General features: G+C 39.8%; 1 protein-coding gene and 1 long non-coding RNA gene across 17 annotated transcripts in view; one reads left to right on the top strand and one right to left on the bottom strand.

Moving 5' to 3' along the window:
* LOC138739610 (uncharacterized) overlaps positions 1–22674 on the top strand; it is a 132068-nt gene that overhangs the window by 86512 nt on the left and 22882 nt on the right. The window lies entirely within an intron of this gene.
* Positions 1–22674, bottom strand: part of asmtl (acetylserotonin O-methyltransferase-like) — an 83558-nt gene that overhangs the window by 21372 nt on the left and 39512 nt on the right. For all 16 annotated transcript variants that reach the window (XM_069891990.1, XM_069891987.1, XM_069891982.1 and 13 more), the window contains 4 exons: positions 11244–11375; positions 8489–8536; positions 6818–6882; positions 2029–2093 (listed from right to left, as the gene is read on the bottom strand). In XM_069891990.1, the coding sequence (XP_069748091.1) occupies positions 2029–2093; positions 6818–6882; positions 8489–8536; positions 11244–11375 (310 nt within the window). The remainder of the gene's footprint in view (positions 1–2028; positions 2094–6817; positions 6883–8488; positions 8537–11243; positions 11376–22674) is intronic.

Below are 22674 nucleotides of genomic sequence, written 5' to 3' on the forward strand. Positions count from 1 at the left end.
ACATTCCATAACCTGACACTGCTAAACTTGTAATTTTATTATTATTCTATTAACACATCAATACATTTTTACTTTGCAACTTTAAGATGATGCACGATTGAATAATCAATTTTCCAAGGAACTTTGTTACGAGGAATGCAAGGCTAGGGCCCTGATGAATGGACAAAACTAAAGAAGACAGGGGCCCCAGTGAGCAGAAGGGGACCCCGTGGGAGTCAGGGCCCAAGAAAATGGAAGGGAGCAAGAGCTGTGGACCTGGTGAGTGGAAGAGGAGCATGGCAGCCAGGATCCCAGTGAGTGGTAGGGAGAGCTGTAGCTGACACCCAAGGGAATGGAAGGAAGTGGGAATGGGACCCCCATACATGGAAGAGGAATATGGGAGGTGAGGCCTTAAGTAAGTGGGAGCATGGGAGCTGGGGACCTACTGAATGGTAAGGAGTGTGGAAGCTTGGGCCCACATATGTGGAAGGGGCTGTTGAGAACTATAGCTTTAATGAGTGGAAGCACTGGAGAGTGCTTGAGAGCATGGGAGTGTGTGGGAGAAATGAGGAGAGTACAATATAATTTAAGATTTTCTACCACATTTTAAAGGCTGCATGTTTTGTAATAACTTGGGACACAAGTTATCATCTTCTAAATTCAATGCACAGTGCATGGGCCAATATCATTCAAAAATATACCAACCCCTGCAATAAATCAGTATTGAAGGTATAAAATTAATCAAAGAAAACTACCTTTCACAATAATATCCAATGATTTAATCCCTTAAAAGAGTGAATTATTCCCAAATGCATTTGCAAACAAAAAAGAATGCTGAGAGCTTCATGTGGAGACATTTGGGCTGTTTACCAAAATATTAGCCAAAGAGAAACGTCTTAAGGAATGTCTTAAAAGAGATAAAAGATAGGAGGTGACAATGTCAAGAAGATGAATTTCAGAGCACAAGAATCTTGTAGCTGAAGATATAGATCCTCAAGCAGCAATTAAATCTGAGGATGAAAAAAGAGTCTAGAATTTAAAAAGACCAAATATCTGAGGGGTCAGGTCAAAGGAAGAGGAAAACAAAAGGAAAGTAAAACAAATTTTGGTTTTCGTTGCTGTCGTTAGATAAAATTTTGAATATTGTACTGATCTCACTGAATTTCAACAATTATATATTGTACCTGTAACAACCCAACACAAAAATCACAAGGGTTAATAGATAACATTAGGAGGACATATTATGGTTTGCCTTTTTTCTGTGTTCAGAGGTTAAAATGTAGTGTGATCAACCAGTTAAGGTTATGAAGGGCAAAAACGTGCTCTTCAATGGCCTCAGATAAAATATTACTAAGATGGATTTGTAATAATTTTTCTATTAAATTCCAACATGTAGAAATTCAGCACGTTGACAGGCAGGCCCTTCCATTCCATTTTTGAAGGGTGGGAGGAAACCAGATGATCTGAAGGAAACCCACGTAGTAATGGGGAGAACAGACAAACTCTTGACAGACAGCACTGGATTCAAAACTGGTCTCAGACGCTGCAATAGTTTTGTGTTAACTGTGCCACCCCAAATTCCTCTCCATTCTTAATAAAAAACCAACATAAACCATATTGGACAATTTCAAGAAAAGTGAAATGGATTTGCAGTACAAGATTCAAATGCTGGCTAAAAAAAAAATTAAACTACACAAAAAATCCCCAAATATTTAATACTAAATGGTGCAACTATTATTAACAAAAGTAGAATAGAACAGGTGTGAGATCTGGTTATTTTATTTCTGTCTGTATCTTCTATCAGAATAGCCTTACAATAGATTTGTTTTAGATGCAGATATGAAGGATTGAGAAGCAAAGACAAGGAAAAAGAGTAGAGGTCAGCCAACTGAGCCAGTAGTAAGCAGAAATGGTTGAGGCAACTTGAACTGAAAGTTGATTTTATTCACACATTTGGACAAACATGTCAATAAAGACACAAATCCAGCAAAATTGTTTATTATCCTAAAGGCATGATTTCACAAAAAAAAGAAACAAAAAGAAACTCACCACTTTTATGGATACATCGGACAATTGCAACCCCAGTGAAAACACTATGTTCTTCATTGCTAAGTCTAAATTTTAAAAAATGCAAAAATTACATGTAAAATATCCAGTTTGTACAGCCAGAATTTTAAATAATTTTACACCACAGCAACATGATGAATTTTCCACATCTCCTTTACACATGTTGACATTGTCTTTATTTCCCTTTTTAAAATAATTTTGTACAAATAAAAAGGGTAAAATTCAAAAAGATAGTATGGAGAGTTACACAAACTATGATATTCCGTATATCACTAACAAACATAAATTTTAAATCATATCCATAATTCATATTCTAAATAGTACGTTCCTTTTTTTTTTGGAAAAAAAAAACCTTTTTGACAACACTTCAAATGCCTCTCATTCATTGTCTATCACATTTCAATCGAAACTAGAGCATTTCTTGAATGGCTTTCCTTTTCGTCCAGCATTTCCAAAATTTCTTGGAAATGAAGGGTTTGGTTCCTGTGTGGCGGATGATGCTTATGCTCATACACCATCAGGTTGCAATGTTAGGAATAATGAGACCACACCCGAAGTTGTCAGTCAGAGAAGAATAGAAGCATTTATTGACGTGCTGTCAGGCTTAATATAGACACGCAACATTTGATCTGGCGTCATGACATCTGAAGTGTGAACGACCTCATGACGTAGCTACGTTGAGTAGGCCAGGACTTTTCAGTAGACCTATGGGTTCTGCTGAATCACTATGCCTTGTGGCTGTAAAGGCCAGTAAATAGGAGGCTGTTGTGTCCAGCTGTCACAAGACAGGAGCCGTTAGCGCTGCTTCTGCCCACTCCCTCCAGCTTCCCCCCAGAACCAGCAGTAAGCGACCAACTGGCTCAGCGGTTCTGAACTAAGGCGGACGTTCCGCGCAGAACCATGGAGGGAGAGCGAGACCAACTTGCCATTCATGGCACCATGCCGGAGCATCGTGTATGAAGGCTGCTGGGGAGGAAGTGCTATTTACCATACATACTAACAGGGCTCAATCAAATGGAAAGCAAAAAAAACAATAGTTTACAATATGAATAAATTACAGCAGGAATCATGTGAGACACTTAACCACTGCAAAAGGCAATCACAGGCAGTTGCAAAAAATCAGAGTTGATTAGAGATAATTACAGTTAAGGCACAAGAAAAATCCAGAACAGTATCAATCATGTGAGACATATTACTGAACTTGAAAGTCCATACTGTAAGCAGGTTGTTGGTAATTGTGAGAGTCTATAATGCTAATCTCAAAGTCTTGGAGGAAAGAATTAGCTTTAGAAAATCAAGTAGCAGCTAAAATATGCAATGACACACATTGCTGCCTAAAGTCTGCTGGCTGGCCACCGGGCTGGTAGGCGGTGCTGTGCTGAGCTGAGTGGGAGACTGAGAAACATGTGGCAATCTGCAGGATTGGAAGAAGGTCTCAGAATCATCATCGACAGGCAGCATTTTTTTTAAATTTTAGTCCTCAGGTTAACACCTGGGTCTCAGACTCTTCTATTGGGTCGCGTGATCTTCTCTCGGGGAGTAAGTGGTTGTCCCCCGGATCGCAGGCTTCTCTTGTGAGGAGGCAGCGGGGGGGTGGGTGGTCACTGGTCATTCCCGGGTCGAGTGATCTTACTTCAGGGGAGTAACTGATCGTCACATTGGGTGGGGAGGCCTCCCCCACCCGCCCACCCCGGTCACAGCTGCTGAGATGCAAACCACCCAAAGTTGTAATGGCAAGTTTTAATAATCTGTGCTGTCAGAAGCTGATTATATGGCCTAGTCTACTGGAGTTTGGGGTGTATTAAAATTTTGGAAAACTGAGGCTCCAATGCTGTTATGTTGAGCAAATACATGCAGCCTGTTAATGTTTGCAGACAGTTTAAAATGTTGTGGAGAAGAGTTTCCCCAGACGTTGCAGCTAGTTGGCCAGACTTGCTGCTCAGTTCATGAGGCACAAAAAACAACAGTTTGGGCCTACTCCAGGACACTAAAATGGTAAGTTGTAAAATGCTTTTACAAACTTGTGGCAAGTTTAGTTTTTCCAAACAGTTACCTTTTATGACACTACGTCCCTTGCTATACATTCAGTCGACTGTGAAGGGAAAAGCAACTGTCCTGCTGGTAATTTATTTGCTGACCTTTGATGCTGATTGATTTGCAGTCATTCATTTGTAGCTATGGTCGACTGGAGGCAATGCGATATTAAGGTCGGCTGAACGAGGCACTCCGTTGTTTGTTGTTAGCTCGTTGCTGTTTCTACAAGCAAGCTGCTCGTTGCAGAAGCTTTGAGCTTGGGCTTGCAGAGTGTCTGTTGTGGTGTCTAGCTTCTGGCTAGACCAGTTGGGTTCACTAATGCAGATGAGACGATGTTTATGCTCATAAGCCCCGTCATGTTGAAGTGTTAGGAATAATGAGACAACACTTGAAGTTGTCCGCTAGATAAAAGTAGAAGAATTTATTGATGTGCTTTCAGGCTTAAATATAGACACACATGTGACCTGGTGTCATCTGAAGTGTGAATGACCTCATGACTTAGCTCTATTGGGTAGGCCAGGGCTTCTCAGTAAACGAGCGGATGCTGCTAAGTAACTCTGCCTTGTGACTGTAGTGACTAATTGCCAGTAGATAGGAGTCTGTTGTGTCTAGCCATCACGAGATGGGAACTATTAGCGCTGGTTCTGCCCAAGCGCACCGCTACATCTGAACACTTTTATGGATTTTGGGCTGCTGATCACAAAAACCATCTTTAAATTTTCCTATCATGTACTGTTTTTAAGATACAACCTATTTTTGTGAATTTGCGTCATATTTTAAGTCTACTTCAAACATACAAAACCATGAGGTGCAGTACGTCGTTGAAAATTCATTTTCTGCGTTCATACTTGGACGTCTTCCCGGCTGATCTTAGTGCAGTCATTGACGAACACAGTGAAAGGTCTCACCAGGACATTGCGATCATGGAAAAGCAGTATCAGGGTAATTGGAATCTATCAATGCTGGCCAACCATTGTTGGACACTGACACGAAAGACATCAGACTCTGAGTACAGTTAAACTCCTGCAATGTGTCAGAATCATTATCTGACTAAACATGCTAAATTATTTTGTGAAGAGTCGTCCTCTTTCCTTCTCGTTTGGTGAGACATACAGTTTTGCTTTAATGGAAGGATGCTGCCCTTCCCACTCATAGTCAATGGCTGGAGGACACAAGGTTCAGTCTGAATATTCAGTTAATAATTCAGATATAAGTTTTTAGATATTGTGGGGGGGGGGTCATTCATGACTCACTTTTCTACTTTATAATTGTTCAACATAATTTGACTGTCTGACCTACCGTATTTTCTTTAATTCTTTCTCTTCTCCCTTTGCTTTTATTTCAATGCTAAGCTTATAGATCATCATACCATGGTGGTAAGAGAAAGGGTTGTGATTTTTTTTTCTTTTTTCTTTCCCTTTTTTTTCTTCTTTTGTTTGAATAATATACTACCCAGACTATGACTTATGGATATGTTTTTCAATTTATATACTTGTCTTGATGTACCGATTGTTTAATAGCCATGTATAACATTTCATAATGGATTTTCATTGTATTTTTAAATTTGTATGGTTTAAAACAAATACAAATAATTTAAAAAGAAAGTAATATTCAATAAAAGTTAATTTCACGTTTGTGCAATTTCCTTCGTAACGCAGCAAATCTGAAATTATATTTCTGTTTAGCTTGAAGTTGTCAATTCTAATTCCCATTTTTTATTCGTGGCATAATATTTTTAAACAATTTTACAGCACAGTAACAGGGCCATTTTGACCCACGAGTCCATACCCCCCAATTTACACCCCGTGAGCCTACACAGCCAATTAAGTTTTTGAATAGTGGGACGAAACTGGAGCCCCAGAAGAAAACACACACAGACACGGCATTGCGCTTCACCATCTGTGTTGCTCTTTTAAGGCACAAACCTTTTGGGGGGAAAAAAACCCAAACTGTATCCAGTATTGTCATTGGGAAGGTCCATGCCATCATCTTTCAATCTCTCCAAACCACATGGAGCAACACATCTCTGCTGCACCCTGAGTTCTAGCTTAGACTGAGTGACTATTCTCATTAACTCTAAGCAGAGTTTCTAACTCTACCTACTGAATCTAAAACATTTGCGTTTATGACAAAATTGCAAGATCCTTCTTTACCTCGACCCCTGTGCCCAACAAAGCCATCAGCCACCCATTATAAATGAACACACGACCACAAAATTGGATTGGCCAGGCTTTATCATTCTCAAATCCTTTTCCAATCCAATCAACCAGAACTTTGCCAACCTCCTTGTAGCATAGTTGGCGTAAGGGTTAGTGCAATGACCCTGGTTCCAATCCAGCGTTGTCTGTAAGGCATTTGTACATTCTCCCCGTGACTGAGTGTATTTCCTCTGGTGCTCTGGTTTCCTCCCACCCTCCAAAATGTACAGGGTTGTAGGTTAATTTGTGTGAAATTGGGAGGCAAGGGTTCAAATGGCCAAAAATCACAGCTTCTACTACGCAGCGAGTAGATTAAAATTTAAAAATCAATGCCGCTGCAATAATTTCAACTGCTTGCGCTCAGGGCTCCTGGTCTCCCTTCATTTGCTCTATACACTATATTATCAAAGCCTTTCATCACTCACTGTCCCAATTTCACTTCGTTTCATCTGCCATCATTGCTCATCTGAATTATCAAGATGCTTTGGTTTCAAAAGTGCAAGTTAATCCAGCAGCCCACATGTGGAAAATAAACTAACCTCGATAGCATATTGAATGCAACTTGCTTGTTTGCAGGTTTCTCAAAAATGTCACCATGAATGCACTGGAAAAAAAAAACAAGGATTAAAACATCTCCAATCAAGTGAACTGTAATCTCCAAGAACCATAATGTGATACTCATTTTTCTACAGCTATTAAGAATGCATTTATACTTTGACTAAAGGAATTAAGAATTACTGGCAGGGGAGGGGGGGGGGGGTTAATTCATTCAAGGTTAACTCCTTCACTGGAAAGAACACTTTCATCAGGCAAAGCACAGGTGGCAGCAAAATTCACTGTGAAATGGCGCATTATAGGCCAGGTGTGAACAAAGAACTTTTATGTCAAGTTTATTGCCATCTGATGGTACAAGTACCACCCGACGAAATAGTGCTCTCCAGGTCCCTTGTTGCAAAAACATGCAGACACACAACCAGACATAGCACGCACAGAAAAACTAAATAAATATCGCTTCATGAATATCAGAGTGCTGGATGGTTAGTGTGAGCAGTTCCTTTGGTCGTTCAGCGTTCTCACTGCCCATGGGAAGAAGCAGTTCCTCAGCCTGGTGGAACTGGCTCTGATCCTCCTGTATCTCTTCCCTGATGGGAGCAGTTGAAAGATGCTGTGTGTAGGTGGAAGGGGTCCTCAATAATTTGCATGCCCTCTTCAGACAGCAATCCCAATAGATTACATCAGTGGTTGGGGGAGGGGAAGAGACTCCAGTGATCCTCTCTGTCACTCTTATGGTCCAATGGATTGACCTCTGATCCATTTCTTTGCAGCAACCATACCACACTGTGATGCAAACGGCCAGGGCACTCTCAATAGAGCTCATATAGAAGGATGACATGATGGTGGCCAGTTGCCTTGCCCGCTTCAGTCTTTTCAGGAAGTGCAGTTGTTGTTGCACATTCCTGACGAGTGAGGAGATGTTGTGTGTCCACGATAGGCCACTATTTAAGTGAACTCCAAGGAACGTGGTGCTCTCCGCTCTACTACAGAGTTGTAGATGTGTAGTGGAGTGTGATTGTTCCTGGTCCCCCCTGAAGCTCACAATCATCTTGTCCACCTTGAGACTCAGGTGGTTAATCTTGCAACATTTCATGAGATTTTCTACCTCTTCTCTGTAGTGCGACCCATCGTTGTTGCTGATGAGGCCAAACTACTGTTATGTCACCTGCGAACTTGATGACACAATTGGAACTGAATCTGGTGATGTAGTCGTGGGATGGTAACTCATCTAGGAGAGAGAAAACTCTGATTTCAAACCTCTGCTGCCTTGTGGCTTACCCGCTCACAGGAAAGGTTTTGTGAGTGAACCCCGGGGAAAACTCCGGAGCACAAAGTCCTGAAGGCGGCTGTACCCAGTACCAGCACGGCAACTGCTGCTGGTGGCACCAAACTGTATCAACGTTCGTCGTTCCTTTGGACCTATCATTAGCCTAGGGTGGGGTGGGGGGGGGGTCCCACTGCACAGGCAACAGATGGACATCCATATTAACTCTGCCCTAGCTCACGCCTGGAGAGGCCACTCCAGCTTCACTTTAAGGTGTTGTACCTATGGAGGCCACACAGGGTATTTACTTTAAATTGGACCAAGACAAATTCAAATGGCATATCCATTTTTCAGATACATTTTTCAAGCCAAATTTTCTTCTTTTACTTACCACAACCGTGTCTGCACCAATGACAATGTCTGGAGTTTTGAAGTGTTTCTATTGGATGAATAAAACAAATTCTTTATTACTATTCTTCCAAGTCAGAAAGTAAAGCTATTCAAGTTAAACTGCACTCCCAGGTATTTTTTTTAAAGTAAACGTAACATGGAAAAACTTTACTTAAGGAACAAAATTGATTTTTGTTACAGCTTTTTTTAAAATTATATTTAAGTACCCTTGAAGCCTAAGAATAAAACTACAGTAAAACACCTGTAATCCCAAATTCAACCAACCAGCAGCCTCAAGCAACTAGCAAAAAAAAGTTCAAAAAAAGAAAATACAGCTATTCCCCAACATATATTCAAATTCCATTCTGACCGACTGGTCAGATCTCGAAATAGATGCATGGCATGTAGAAGTCATAAATCAAGACATTTAATCAAATTGTTTGGATTTGTTTGCCAGATCTAACAGCAGGGGATAGGTTTTGCTCTTGGTCTCTGGTGAGCTTACCAAATGGCAACTGAGAGATGGTCACAATCGTGTACACGCAGCTGTTATTTTATTTTGGTTGTATGTACGGATGGCCCTAAGTCGCACGGGTCGCAAGTTGGGGAGAGTCTACCTACAGGTAAAAACTATGGGAAGTTTAAATTGGCATGCCTCACAGTTAGTTAGCCAATCCATGCAACACGCAGTATCAAACAACCGGAATATTCACTTATCCAGCATCTACCAACCCCGATAGGTGCCGCAATACCAGGGTTTTTGTGGTATATTAGCGTCGCTATTTCCAGCACTTTTCCAGAAAGTCCTGGAAATATTCTTTAGATCAGGCAGGATCAAGAGGGAGAGAAAAGTGTTTTTTTTTTAAAAATCAGCAATGCCTGGGGGAGAAGGGAAGATCTGACTCGTGGTAACTTCACATAGGGAAGAGTCAGCAACTCTAGAGGACAATTTGTTGAAACTGCAGGCTGGCGGGACGCAAAGCAAAGGCAAGGCTAAGAGGAGGCAGAGCAAACAAAAAAGTTAATGAAATGGAGAGCCAGTGTCACTCCCGGCCACGGTGAAGAGAAAGAAAGAGCATCTTGCTGGCTCGAGAATCGTAAACATTTCATTTGGTAGTTTTTGAGGTGCTTGTGGTGACCGCATTGTGATCTTTCTGCAGATGTGCATCTTGCGACGATTACCAAAATTGGTAGTAATAATTTGGTAGGTTATAGATAGATTTCTCAGGACAAATATGCACCGTAAGCTAGGACTAATTACACAAAGATCAACTATTTAAAATTGTCATAACTTGTTGTGGGGTTACTGGATCTCAGAAAATACATCTTCTATGTGCCACTGAAAGGAAAATAATACTTAGCTACTGTCCGTGGACCCCATGCTCACACTTCCTTCATCAGACATCCCCCCACACCTCCACATATTTTTTCCACTGTAACCATAGATGGGGTAACATCTGTCCTTGCACCAAGACCCTCATTCAAGAAACCGAAAGAGTCCTTCTAGGTGAGGCAGAGGTTCACATTCACCTCCTTAAACGTTGCCTTCTGCATACTCGATAGGGTCCATCGATATCAGCGAGACTGAGCGCAAACTCGGTGAACCCTTTGCCAAGCACTGACACTCCGCTAATTGTTGTGAACTATTTTAATTCCCCTTCTTGTTTTCCCACCAATCTGTCTTTCCTCATCCTCTACTGAAAAGGCAAAGCCAAACACTGAAAAAAAACCAGCACCTCTATTCCACCTCCATCGTCTACAACACGATGGCATGAACACTTACTTCTCCAATCTCAAGTTAGCCACTCCCCCTCAGTCACCTTCTCCCTTCTCCACATCCAACTCAGTCCTCTGCCCCACACATACACAAATCCCCCCCCCCCACCCCAACTCAGTATTCCAATACCCAGTTCATTCTCCTTCTTTGCCTTTCCACCCTTGAGGCCAACCCACTATAATGCTCCTTCATATACAGAATTCAAATACATTCCACTCCCCTAATGTTCCTATTCAGCAACCTTGCCTCTTGTGTATCGCTCCACCGACCTCCCTCCATCCTTCGGCAGCTGTCTTGATCTTCATTGTCTCCTCCAAGCTCCATCTGCCTTTTAAAATCTCTTCCATTTTCCCTTTTGTACGCTTCCATCTATCATTCTCCTGACTCCACCCCTCCCATTTCCCCACCACAAGCTTTAATATTCCATCATCTTTCACTTCGCCTTGGTCCACCTATGACGTACTGACTGCCCCCCTCCCCCCTCTCTTTTCTGTAATATCGTCTCCATTCCCAGTTCAGAAGCAGGGTTTCAACCCAAGAAATTGACTGGCCATTTTACTCCAGGGATGTTGGGTCATCTGCTGGGTTTCTCCAGCAGACTGTTGATTTTTTATAAATTAAACACTGTATTAAATATAGTTTTATGTTTTTCTCCAACATTTTAAAAATCCTTAATTTGCTTCTTATTTTTAAAGAGTTATTTCACTTGCTATTTTATATTTTCTTAATTTTGTCCTTTGTACATTCAGCCACTTTGAGTAAAGACAACCACAGAATCACACTCAATCGGATACAGTAATTGTATTTTTAACGTTACACCTGTTTAAAATATTTCTCTTTGCTATTTCAGTAGGCATTATGGCATTTATGTTAATTTCCTACTGAAATAATTTCAGTTTCTCTTCAAGACATTCTGCCTCACCATTACAAGGAAACACTTAAAATGCAGATAAAATGACTGCTTAATTACTTAACTTACCAAGTGCATCCTTGTTGCCACCTCAAGGGCTTTCTCCTTTGCAGTTTCGATTGCGTAACTGTATGGGGTTTTGAAAGCAGACTTGTCAAGATTTTCCTTAAACCATGAAGGCACCACTTCAAATCTAAGACCCTGTCCGAGGCAAAAGAAAACAATATTTTGAGAAATGTAATATAAATATATGTGATAATGGAGACCAGTAATGAGTTATGTGGAACAGTTAAAAATATAATATCTTCATTCCCTTTACCATAAGATTTTAAAGGGATTGAGAAGAAATGTAGAACAAAAGATTGCCTTTAAATTAGAGCGAGACACTTCTTCATAGGCCACGTTACAAACACTGGGAGACATCTACAACTAGCTCCTTAAACATTTATGGAGACCAGTTGTTCGATCATTTTAAAACTGATAGCGATTTTCTTAAAATTTACAGACCAAAGCTAAAGGCTGTTAGTCGAGTTTATTGTCAACTGACAGTACAAGTGCAACCCAACGAAACAGTGTTTTCCGGTTCTTGGTGCAAGACACGCAGCCACACAACCAGACATTCAGGACAAGTATTTCAGCAATACAAATAAATAAATTTTGTTTTGTACATACACGAGTGTCAGATGAAGTTAGTGTGATTGGTTCCTTTGGTCGTTCCGTGTTCTCACTGCCCTTGGGATGAAGCTGTTCCTCAGCCCAGTGGTGCTGGCCCTGATCCTCCCGCATCTCTTCCCCGACGGGAGCAGCTGAAAGGTGCTGTGTGCAGGATGGAAGTGATCCTCAATGATGCCGGTGGATCACTTCGATGGTGGGGGTGGAGACGTGCAGCGGGGTGGATCCAGTGATCCTCTCTGCCACTGAGAGTTCTGCAGATTGACCTCTGGTCCTTTCCTCTTCAGCAACCGTACCTGTGTTGCAGCCGGCCAAGACACACTCCATAGAACTCCTATAGAAGGTTGGCATAATAGTGGCCAGTAGCCTTGCCCATTTCAGTCTTCTCAGGAAGTGCAGTCACTGTTGCACCCTCCCGACAAGTGAGGAGATATTGAAAGTCCATGAAAGGTCACTAGTTAAGTGAACTCCAAGGCGTACTCTCCACCCTCTCTACAATAGAGTTGTTGATGTGCAGTAGAGGGTGGTTGTTCCTGGTCCTCCTGAAGTCCATGATCATCTCTTTCATCTTGTCCACCTTGAAACTCAGGTGGTTACTCATGCAACATTTCCCACCTCTTGTCTGAAGTGTGATTCATTATTGTTGCTAATGAGGCCAACTATTTGTGACATCTGAAAACTTGATGACACTGTCGGAGCTGCATCTGGCCATGCAATCGTGGGTCAGTAGTGTGATCAGGAGCAGGTTGTGCACACAGCCCACCGCTCAGCATGACAGTGTTCGATGTTCTGCCACCAATGCGGACATGATGGGAGCTCCGCTGTAGTGGCAGCACTGCCACTGGCGCAGACCTGTGGGGAGCGAGGGAGATGCAGCATTCCCACAGGGACCAGCCGCTCAGTGGACTGCCGTCGGCGCCCAACGGACTTTGAACTGCCCATTGAGGGAGCCAATGGGGCTTTTATTTCAAATCGCCCAAGATGGCTGCACCTATTCATCTGCAGCAGTCACAAGGGGTTGCAGGCTCAGGGGAAGCAGAAGACTGGAGCAGGGCACCAGAGGATGGGAAGATCACACACTGTCTAAGACAGAGAAGCAGATGAGATGACCCATGGGGACGGTGTCCACAGCAGCGGACCAGTAAGGGAACTCTGCGGCTTAGCACCACACATGCAGCAGTCTGCAGGCGACTTGAGGGGAGGAACCCTGGACTGTTGGAGACTGGCTCAAAGGGTGCCAGGTATCCGAAGCAGGATGCAAGGGGGTGCCAAGGGCACTGAAGGGTTCTCGACCATGTCGGAGGTGAATCTACGGACACTCGGTGACTCTGGGGGGACTTTCTTTTGCTTCTTTCTCTCTCTGACTGACTAAATCTAACTCTAAGAGGCGCTTAGGCAATTCTTGCCTATAGCAAATCTGTCTGCCTTGCAGCAGGCAAAAATAAATTTCATATAATAGACATTGTTTTATTACTATGACAAAAAAATTGAATCTTCAGACTGTGCTCTTTCCGTTAGGAAGTCCAGGATCCAGTTTCAGAGAGGGGTGTTGAGTTCCAGAGAGGAAAGCTTCTCCACCAGCCTCTAGGGAATGATCAGTGATAATTTATATGAATACTGATCATAACAAAAAAAAGTTTTCTTTTCGATTTCACAAACATACCGAGATTGCGAGAAAGCAAATACTCCCACTGAAGTTCTTTAGCTTCAATACAATAACCAAAATGCAGGACAAGTGAACACACTATTGCCACCCATAATAAAACATTAACAACAGATGCATCACCACAGCAAGGCAATAAAATCTAAGATGCCTGCTGGACACTTGTTCAGAAAAATCAGTTTGATAGCATTACATTTTCGTAGCAGCCCATGTTACAAGGAAAACTTTACCTATGATTAAGAATTTGATTTTTACACCATTGAAGAAATAAGGAGCGGTTTTACAAGGTGCTACCTATCTCCTTTTCCACCATTTCCCCCAAAGTTAAACAGCTCCCACTCCATCTGTGGGAAACAATAAATTGCCGTATTACGTGAATGCAATTCAGTCACCCACAAACTGCACTTCAGATAATTCACAGTGCAATTACCATTTATTGCTACAAATGCCTGAACCCAAGGTTATCTTAACATTTCCCAAAGAATTACACATCAACAGAGAAATGGGCCATTGGGTCAAATACTCAATATTTGTCTCTTCTTTTTTCATCTTGCCATTCACCTTTGCCCTGGACACTCATGCAGATTCCTTTCAAAACCATCAAGGCCACTTCGCACAGCTACACTGCGGTGGCAAGTTTCATATTTTAGCCATTTTCTTGAGCAAAGACATCTGCCATTTCCTGATTGCATTTATTTACATCATGGCCATAGAGCAGAGAATCAGCCTTTCATCCCATTATGTCTATGCTCACAACAGGTTACATCACTGGCACTTAGATCTGGATTCTCTCACAGCGAGAGCCATGGTCTCCACATCTTCCTCACACAATGCATTCCAAATTTTAACCAAATCTTTTCTAAAAGGGGGAAAAAAAAAGCCTTTATTTGTTCAGTCCTTTCAGGACAGCTGAAAATTCTTATCATTTTTTCGTGCCTGATCTCTAGATCTCTTTTCTCTTCAGTCAGTTTTTTTCTTTACTTTCTTGAAGATCATTATAACATAGTGGTTTCCCTCACATTTCATTCACTATTTAATTGGCCAGTGTACCTGGACTTTTTTTAATATAGAGAAATTACATCTCTCCTATCGCTACATTGGGTATATGGACAGCGAGGGTTAGAGCAAACCTATTACAGAGCCTGCAATGTGCGTTCCAATCCAACACAGTCTGTAAGGAGTTTGCATATTCTCCCTGTGACCTGCATGTAGTTTGCCCGGGTGTTCTGGTTTCCTCTCACCTTCTAAAACATATGGAACTGGTAGGTTCATTTGATGTGATTGGATGGTACGAGTTTCAATGTCCAGAATCAGCTTCTACCGTGTTGTAAATAAATTTTAAACATTTTTTTAAATGCTGTCAGGTTATGAGATAACAGTAATAATCCATAAAATTAACCTCATGCAACACGAGGATTATCTCTTCCCCCACCATTCCAACAAAAAGTTGAGGCAAGATCTGGAAAGTACTGACTGGAAGAAGGATGGAGTCGACGAATGAGCAGGAACAGAATTGCTGAATGATGGACAATGGACAGGGGTACAGAACTTATTCTAAAGCTCTTTCAAAGATTCAGCATGGATGCAGTGGGCTTAACAGTTCATTACAGTGTTGTATAATTGAAGGGACAACTTTTCAGAATCAGAACTTTAATCATGATCGTGTAATTAAATTTATTGATTTGTTGCAGTTCAAATATTGCTATAAATTGCATTGCAAAAATAAATAAAATTGTGTATAAAAATAGGAGACAGTGAGGTGGTGTATGTGGTTCATTGTCCATTCAGGAATTTGATGGCAGAGGGGACAAAGCTGTCCTTGTGCCGCTGTGTGCTCATCTTCGGGCTCCTGTTCCTCTTTCTTGGTAACAGTGAGAAGAGGGCATAGCCTGGGTGGTGGGGGTCCTTGAGGATAAAAGCAGCTTTCTTAAGACACCACCTCCAGGAGTGAAGGCAGGTGCCCGTGTTGTTGTTGTTGGCCTAGTTAACAACTCTCTGGATTTTGTTTTCCTGTCCAGTGAATTGGCACAGTCTCATTTTTTTTAATTATTGGAGGAAGAGTGTGAAAATTCAAACTCAATCCTTGAAATAGTGGATCGAATATATGTAAATAATTTGAAAATAAAGCTCTTTTAAAATTAAAAAAGTGAAGTCATATTTTATTACAAATCCTTTTAATCTTGCTTTTAAATAAAGATGTTTAATTGTGATGTGAAAGGAAAAATCATCAAAATACACATCTTTTTAAATAAAGGTCAGTTACCCCATTCAAGTGAGACGGCCCAGTATAAGTTAAACACGCAAGGACCCTCTCGGAGTAAAACACAAAAGTCTGGAGATACTGACGTTAAAGTGAAACACACAAACTGGAGAAACTCAGCAGGTCAAACAATGTACTACCTTACATAGCAAAGGTAAAGATACATAACCCATGTTTCAGGCTTGAGCACTTCAATAAGGTTCTCTCGGCTCAGTTTGATCAAGTACCAAGTCTTGTAACACAGCAGGAGAAGAGGTACCACCCACACTAATTCCATGCTACAGAAACATGTATAACGAATCAAGCCAGGGCTTCCCTATGAAGAAATAGTGTTATCCAATCCAAGCATAGAGAACATAGTTACTAACTTAAGCAAAGATGATGGCAATCAAATATTAAGATCGACTATTGCTAGGTGCTGGCAGAGTTTAAATATTTATATTCTTTCTCCAATAATTTTTCTGAGATGGAAAATAAACCCTCAATTTGACAGCCAGGTCGGAAAAAAGGCAGTGGATCATGGAGGGGTCTCCTTATTTGAAGGATGCTAACTCTGGGGACATGGTGTGATGGCATAGGGAGAAGATGTGGAAAAGAGTGATAGGAAAAAGGGTAGGGAAGATAAAGTAATGGCCAGGAAAAGTAATGTTGGGAGGAGAAAGTAAAAAATCAGATGGTGCAGTGAGTTTTCGGATCAATGATAGTGTTAAGAAAATTACAAAGAAAAATAGTGGGCAGAAAAATCAAAAGAAAAGGTTACAGAAGTCACTAGATATTAAAAGGTCAAAGAGCATAAGGGCACTTTATCTGAATGCTCGCAGTATTAGAAATAAGGTTCGTGAACTTGAGGCTCAAATCGGTACCCATGCCCATGATTTGGTCGCCATCACGGAAACATGGCTACAAGGTGTAAATAAGAATTAAACTTTCAAGGGTATCAGGTGGTGCAAAGAGATAGACAGGATGGTAAGGGAGGTGGAGTTGCACTCTTAATCAAAGATGAGCTCCAGACAGTAGTGAGGAATGATACAAGATCTAAAGAGCATAATGTTGAGTCCATTTGGGTAGAGATAAAGAATAACAAAGGGAAAAAATTATTGGTGGGTGTTATCTATCGCCCACCATATAACAATAGTTTAGTGCCACAGGAAATAAATAGAGAGATAAGTGAGGCATGTAATAATGATATGGCAGTCGTCATGGGGGACTTTAACTTCCACATAGATTGGGAAAATCAAGTTGGTCGTGGGAGTCTGGAAGAGGACTTCATAGAATGCATCCGCGATAGCTTTCTTGAGCAGCATGTTAAGGAACCCACAAGAGAAAATGCTCTCCTGGATCTAGTGTTGTGCAATGAGATAGGTAGAGTAAATGATGTAATAGTCAGAGACCGTCTGGGAAATAGTGATCATAGTATGATTGAATTTCTCATTCAGATGGAAGGGGAAATAGTTAGATCTAAAACTAATATATTATGCTTAAACAGGGGTGACTACCATAGGATGAGGGAGGAATTGGGCAGAGTGGACTGGGAGCACAGGCTAATTGATGAAACAGTTGAGGAACAGTGGAAGATTTTCAAAGAAATATTTTGTAATGCTCAACAAAAATATATTCCGGTCAGGAAAAAGGGCAGCAAGGGAGGGAAAATCAACTGTGGTTAACAAAGGAAAATATAAAATATAAAGGAGAATATAAAATTGAAGGCACAGATGTACAAAGCTGCAAAGAGCAGTGGGAAACTGGAAGATTGGGAAAACTTTAAGAGACAACAAGGGGTTACAAGCAGGTAATAAGAAATGGGAAAAAGGATTATGAAAGTAAATTGGCACAAAATATAAAAACAGAAAGCAAAAAATTTTATAAATATATAAAATGGAAGAGGGTGGCCAGAGTTAACATCGGACCCCTGGAGGATAAGAAAGGAAAACTGGTAGCAAAAAATGAGGAAATGGCCGAGGCATTAAACAAATATTTTGTGTCAGTCTTCACGGTGGAAGACATGTCCAGCATGCCCAAGTGCGGAGTTAAGGATGCAAATGTTGGGGAAGGCCTTGATAAAATAGTTGTTACAAAGGAAGTAGTGATGGAGAAACTAATGGGACTAAAGCCAGGCAAATCACCTGGTCCTGATGATATGCATCCAAGGGTTCTGAAGGAAATAGCAGAAGTTATAGTTGATGCATTGGGGATCATAGACCAAAATTCCTTGGATTCTGGGCAGGTCCCGGCAGACTGGAAGACAGCAAAAGTCACGCCACTTTTTAAGAAGGGATGTAGGCAGAAGACTGGAAATTATCGGCCAATTAGCTTGACGTCTGTGGTTGGAAAAATACTTGAAGCCATCATTAAAGATGAAATAGTGAAACTTTTGGAACGTAAGGGTTCAATCAGGCAGATACAGCATGGTTTTAGAAAGGAAGATCTTGTTTGACAAACTTGTTAGGATTCTTTGAGGATATAATGGGTGCAGTGGATAGAGGGGAACAGGTTGATGTTGTATATTTGGATTTCCAGAAAGCGTTTGATAAGGTGCCGCACAAGAGACTTCTCAGTAAGTTACAGGAAAGTGGAGTCCGGGGAAGTCTTTTGGACTGGATTGAAAATTGGTTGTCTGACAGGAGGCAGAGAGTCGGGATGAATGGGAGTTTTTCAGGTTGGCAGAGAGTGGTAACTGGGGTGCCGCAGGGATCGGTGTTAGGCCCACAACTGTTCATCATTTACATTGATGACTTGGAGGAGGGGACAAAATGTGGTGTCGCCAAATTTGCGGATGACACCAAATTGAGTGGAAGAGCAAATTGTAATGAGGATGTGGAGAGTCTGCAGAGGGATATAGTTAAGCTGGATGAGTGGGCAAAGGTCTGGCAGATAGAGTACAATGTTAGTAAGTGTGAGGTTATCCACTTTGGCAAGAAAAATAAAAGAGCTGAATATTATTTAAAGGGTGAAAAACTACAGCATGCTGTTGTACAGAGGGACTTGGGAGTGCTTGTGCATGAATCGCAAAAAGTTAGGTTGCAGGTGCAGCAGGTTATTAAGAAGGCAAATGGAATGTGGGCCTTCATCGCTAGAGGAATTGAATTCAGGAGTAGAGAGGTGATGTTGCAACTGTATAAGGTACTGGTGAGACCGCACCTGGAGTACTGTGTCCAGTTCTGGTCTCCATATTTGAGGAAGGATATACTGGTTTTGGAGACGGTCCAGAGGAGGTTCACTAGGTTGATCCCTGGGATGAAGGGGTTGACTTATGATGAAAGATCAAATCATCTAGGATTGTTTTCATTCAGAAGAATGAGAGGAGATCTTATAGAAACATATAGGATTATGAAGGGTATTGATAGGATAGATGTAGGAAGGTTTTTTGAGCTGGCCGGGGAAACTAAAACGAGAGGACACAGTCTCAAGATTCAGCGGAGTAGATTTAGGACAGAGATGAGGAAAAATAGTTTTTCCCAGAGAGTAGTGAATGTTTCGAATTCTCTAACCAGGGAAGTGGTTGAGGCTGCCTCATTAAACATATTTAAAATTCGGTTAGATAAATTTTTACATGATAGAGGAATTAGGGGATATGGAGAGAAGGCAGGTAGGTGGAGTTAGGTCATAAATTAGATCAGCCATGATCCTATTGAATGGCGGAGCAGGCTCGATGGGCCATTTTTGGCTGACTCCTGTTCCTACTTCCTATATTCCTAAACGCCCCTCCTGGCAGAATTAAAAAGGATTGAATTACTTTAAAATTCTTCTGGAGGTCTTAAAAGATGGCTACAAAAAAATCTAGAACATAAACTGCAAAAAAATAAAAATGGCTACAACTGAAGTTACAGTAATGGAAGGAACTTAGCCTCTGATCCTGGTTCCTCTTCAGCCTTGATCTACAAAGCAAAAGCCTCCACGTGTAAGGAAAAATGGGTGCATATTATGTTACCTGAAAACCTTTTGATCCACAGATTTTTGATAAAATTTTTGAAAAAAATGGATGTAAATTTTGCTGAAGTGAAAGCAGATTTTATCACTCAATTGGGAGCTATTAGAGAAGAAATGACTGTAATGAAGACAGATGTAATGAAACTGTTGACAAAATTAAAATTAAAGTTCAAAAATGTAAAGAAGATTTCCAGGAATGTCATATGGAGGCAGAGAATGTAAAGACACAGTTAACAAGATAGAAAATTCTTTTACGGTGTGGGAATTTCAGAAGAAAGATTTATTGCAGAAAGTTGATATGTTAAAAGGTCAGAAATAATGTAAAAATTGTTGGTTTGCCTGAGGACTTTGAGGGCACTAACCCAGTATTTTTTTCAAAATTGACTTCCTGAAATTTTGGGACCAGAGCATTTTCCCAAATGGTTTGGAACTTGATAGAGCACATACAGCTCTAAGGAAAAGAAACAGTATCCGGGACAACCGCCACGCTCTATTTTACTCAAATATTTACATTATCAAGGTAGAGAAATGATTTTGAAAATGGCAGTTCAAAAAGCAAGGGAACAACAAAAGCAGAATAATCCAGAATAGCAGAGTATTCTTCTATGCAGATTTGAGTAATGAAATTGTCAAAAGAAGAAAAGAATTTAACCCAGCAAAGTCAGTTTTGTGGAAGAAGGGATACAGATTTGCTTTTTGATATCCAGCAGTTTTTAAATGGACAATTTCAAGCATATTTTTTTGTGAATGAATCTGAAGTTTTGGAATTTGCTAATTCATGCCTAATAATAAACAGAATGGAAGACAATGTTAACCATCTCAACAAATGGAAGGTGATCAGGAAAAATCGAAGGGAGGGATTCCACCAGGAAGACAATCAACTGAGGTTCAAGTTGAAGTTGATGATGATCAAATCTACTGAGACCTTGAAGAAGCTTACCGTACTTGATTGATTGAAATTAAATTGTAATATTCTGTCTGGGGGAGGCGGATTCTTCTTTTTTTCCATTTTCCTTCTCCGAGACCTCGTCATAATTAAGGGAGTTACTGCTGACTTAATCAGTGATTTTGTTTTCTTTTTCTTTTTTTATTTTATTATTATTTGGGGGTTTCTTGCTTTCTATCTTTGGAGATGTTATATTTTGAAAGTTGGCTGTGGAGCTGGGACAATCCAGGGTGGAGAGGAGAGTTGAGTAATTTCTAAATTATATTATGGTAACACATGGCTTGAATTATGTAACATTTAATGTGAATGGGCTGAATAATCCAATTAAAAGGAAGTAAATTTTACCTTATATGAATAAGATGAAAGTAGATATTGCTTTTTTGCAGGAAACTCATCTAACTGAGAGAGAACATAAAAAGTTAAAGAGAGAATGGGTTGGTCAAGTTATATCTTCGTCTTTTAATTCTAAAGCATGAGGAGTGGATATTTTAATTAATAAAAAGTTTCCATTTAAATTACAATCAACAGTTATTGATCATGTTGGTAGATTTGTGTTTGTAAATTGTCAAATTTATTCAGAATCTTGGATTTTTATGAATGTGTATGCTTCTAATACCAGAATAATGAAAAATGTATTCAAGATGCTTTTCTTAATTTGGTAGAAGTAAATGGAAATAGAATAATTGGTGGAGATTTTAATTCCTGTTTGGATCCGATTTTAGATAAATCTACAAAATCTTTAATGAAAATGTCTAAAGGAATATTGATGTTAATGGAAGATTTATATTTGGTGGATATTTGGAGGAAATTGAATCCGAGAGAGAGAGATTATTCATTTTATTCTCATCGGTTTGATTCTAATTCTAGAATAGATTTTTTTTTAATTTCAGCTAATTTACAAGGAAGAATTGAATATGTGCAATACAAATCTAGAATTATATCAGATCATTCACCATTATTGATGTCATGTTTGAACTCTGATAGAATTCAATTTATAGATGGAGATTTAACTTGTCATTATTTTAAAAATGTAGAATTTTGTGACTTTATGAGAAGTCAAATGCAGATGTTTTTAGATACAAATATTAATTCAGTTGATAATAAATTGGTTTCATGGGATGCATTAAAAGCTTATTTAAAGGGCAAATAATAAGTTTTCTGACTAAAATTAAGAAAAATTATCTTAAGGAAGTAGATAAATTAGAGAAGGAAAAAAATACAAAAAACCCATCTGAGAAAAAAGGTTGGAATTGATAAATAAAAAATGCATTATAATTCAAATATCATGAATTAGGAGAATTAGAAGGCCAAGCACATAAGGTATTAACTTGGCAATTGAAAACGGAGCAAGCATCAAGAATTATTAATGCTGTCAAGAAGAATTCAACAATTACTTACAAACTACAGGATATAAATGATTCTTTTAGAGAGTATTATACTAAATTATATTCATCTCAATCATTGAAAAATGACCTATTACCTTAATAGTAAATTATATTAAAATTAATATTTTTCCAATCTATTCCTTGTTTTGTACCTCAAAAAAATTTTAAAGATCTTAATTCAATGCTAAGGAAATTTTTATGGAAAGGGAAAATGAATAGGGTAACTTTGGAGAAATTAACTTGGAAATTTGATTTAGGTGGTTTACAACTTCCAAATTTTCAGAATTATAAAGCTGCACAATTGGGCGAGTATAGAGTTAGATAAAATTGATGAGAAGTCTATGTCAGAATTTATTTATAAATGGAATTCAAAATTGCCAATTGGTAAGGATCCACCAATTTTGAAACATTTAATTGAAATATGAAATAAAATTATGCTATAAGTGGAAAAGGAAAGATTTCAGTGAAAATGCCCTTATATCAAAATAAACTTTTTCCCTTTACTGTTAATAATCAATTTTTAAAGATATGGAATCAATTGAGGAATTGAAAAGTTGAAGATTGTTTTGAATCAGGGAAGTTTATATCTTTTAATAAGATGAAGGAGAATTTCAAGTTCCTAGTAATACACTGTTTTGTTACTATAA

This window comes from Narcine bancroftii, chromosome 7 (assembly GCF_036971445.1).
Source record: "Narcine bancroftii isolate sNarBan1 chromosome 7, sNarBan1.hap1, whole genome shotgun sequence".
NCBI classification, from domain to species: Eukaryota; Metazoa; Chordata; class Chondrichthyes; order Torpediniformes; family Narcinidae; genus Narcine; species Narcine bancroftii.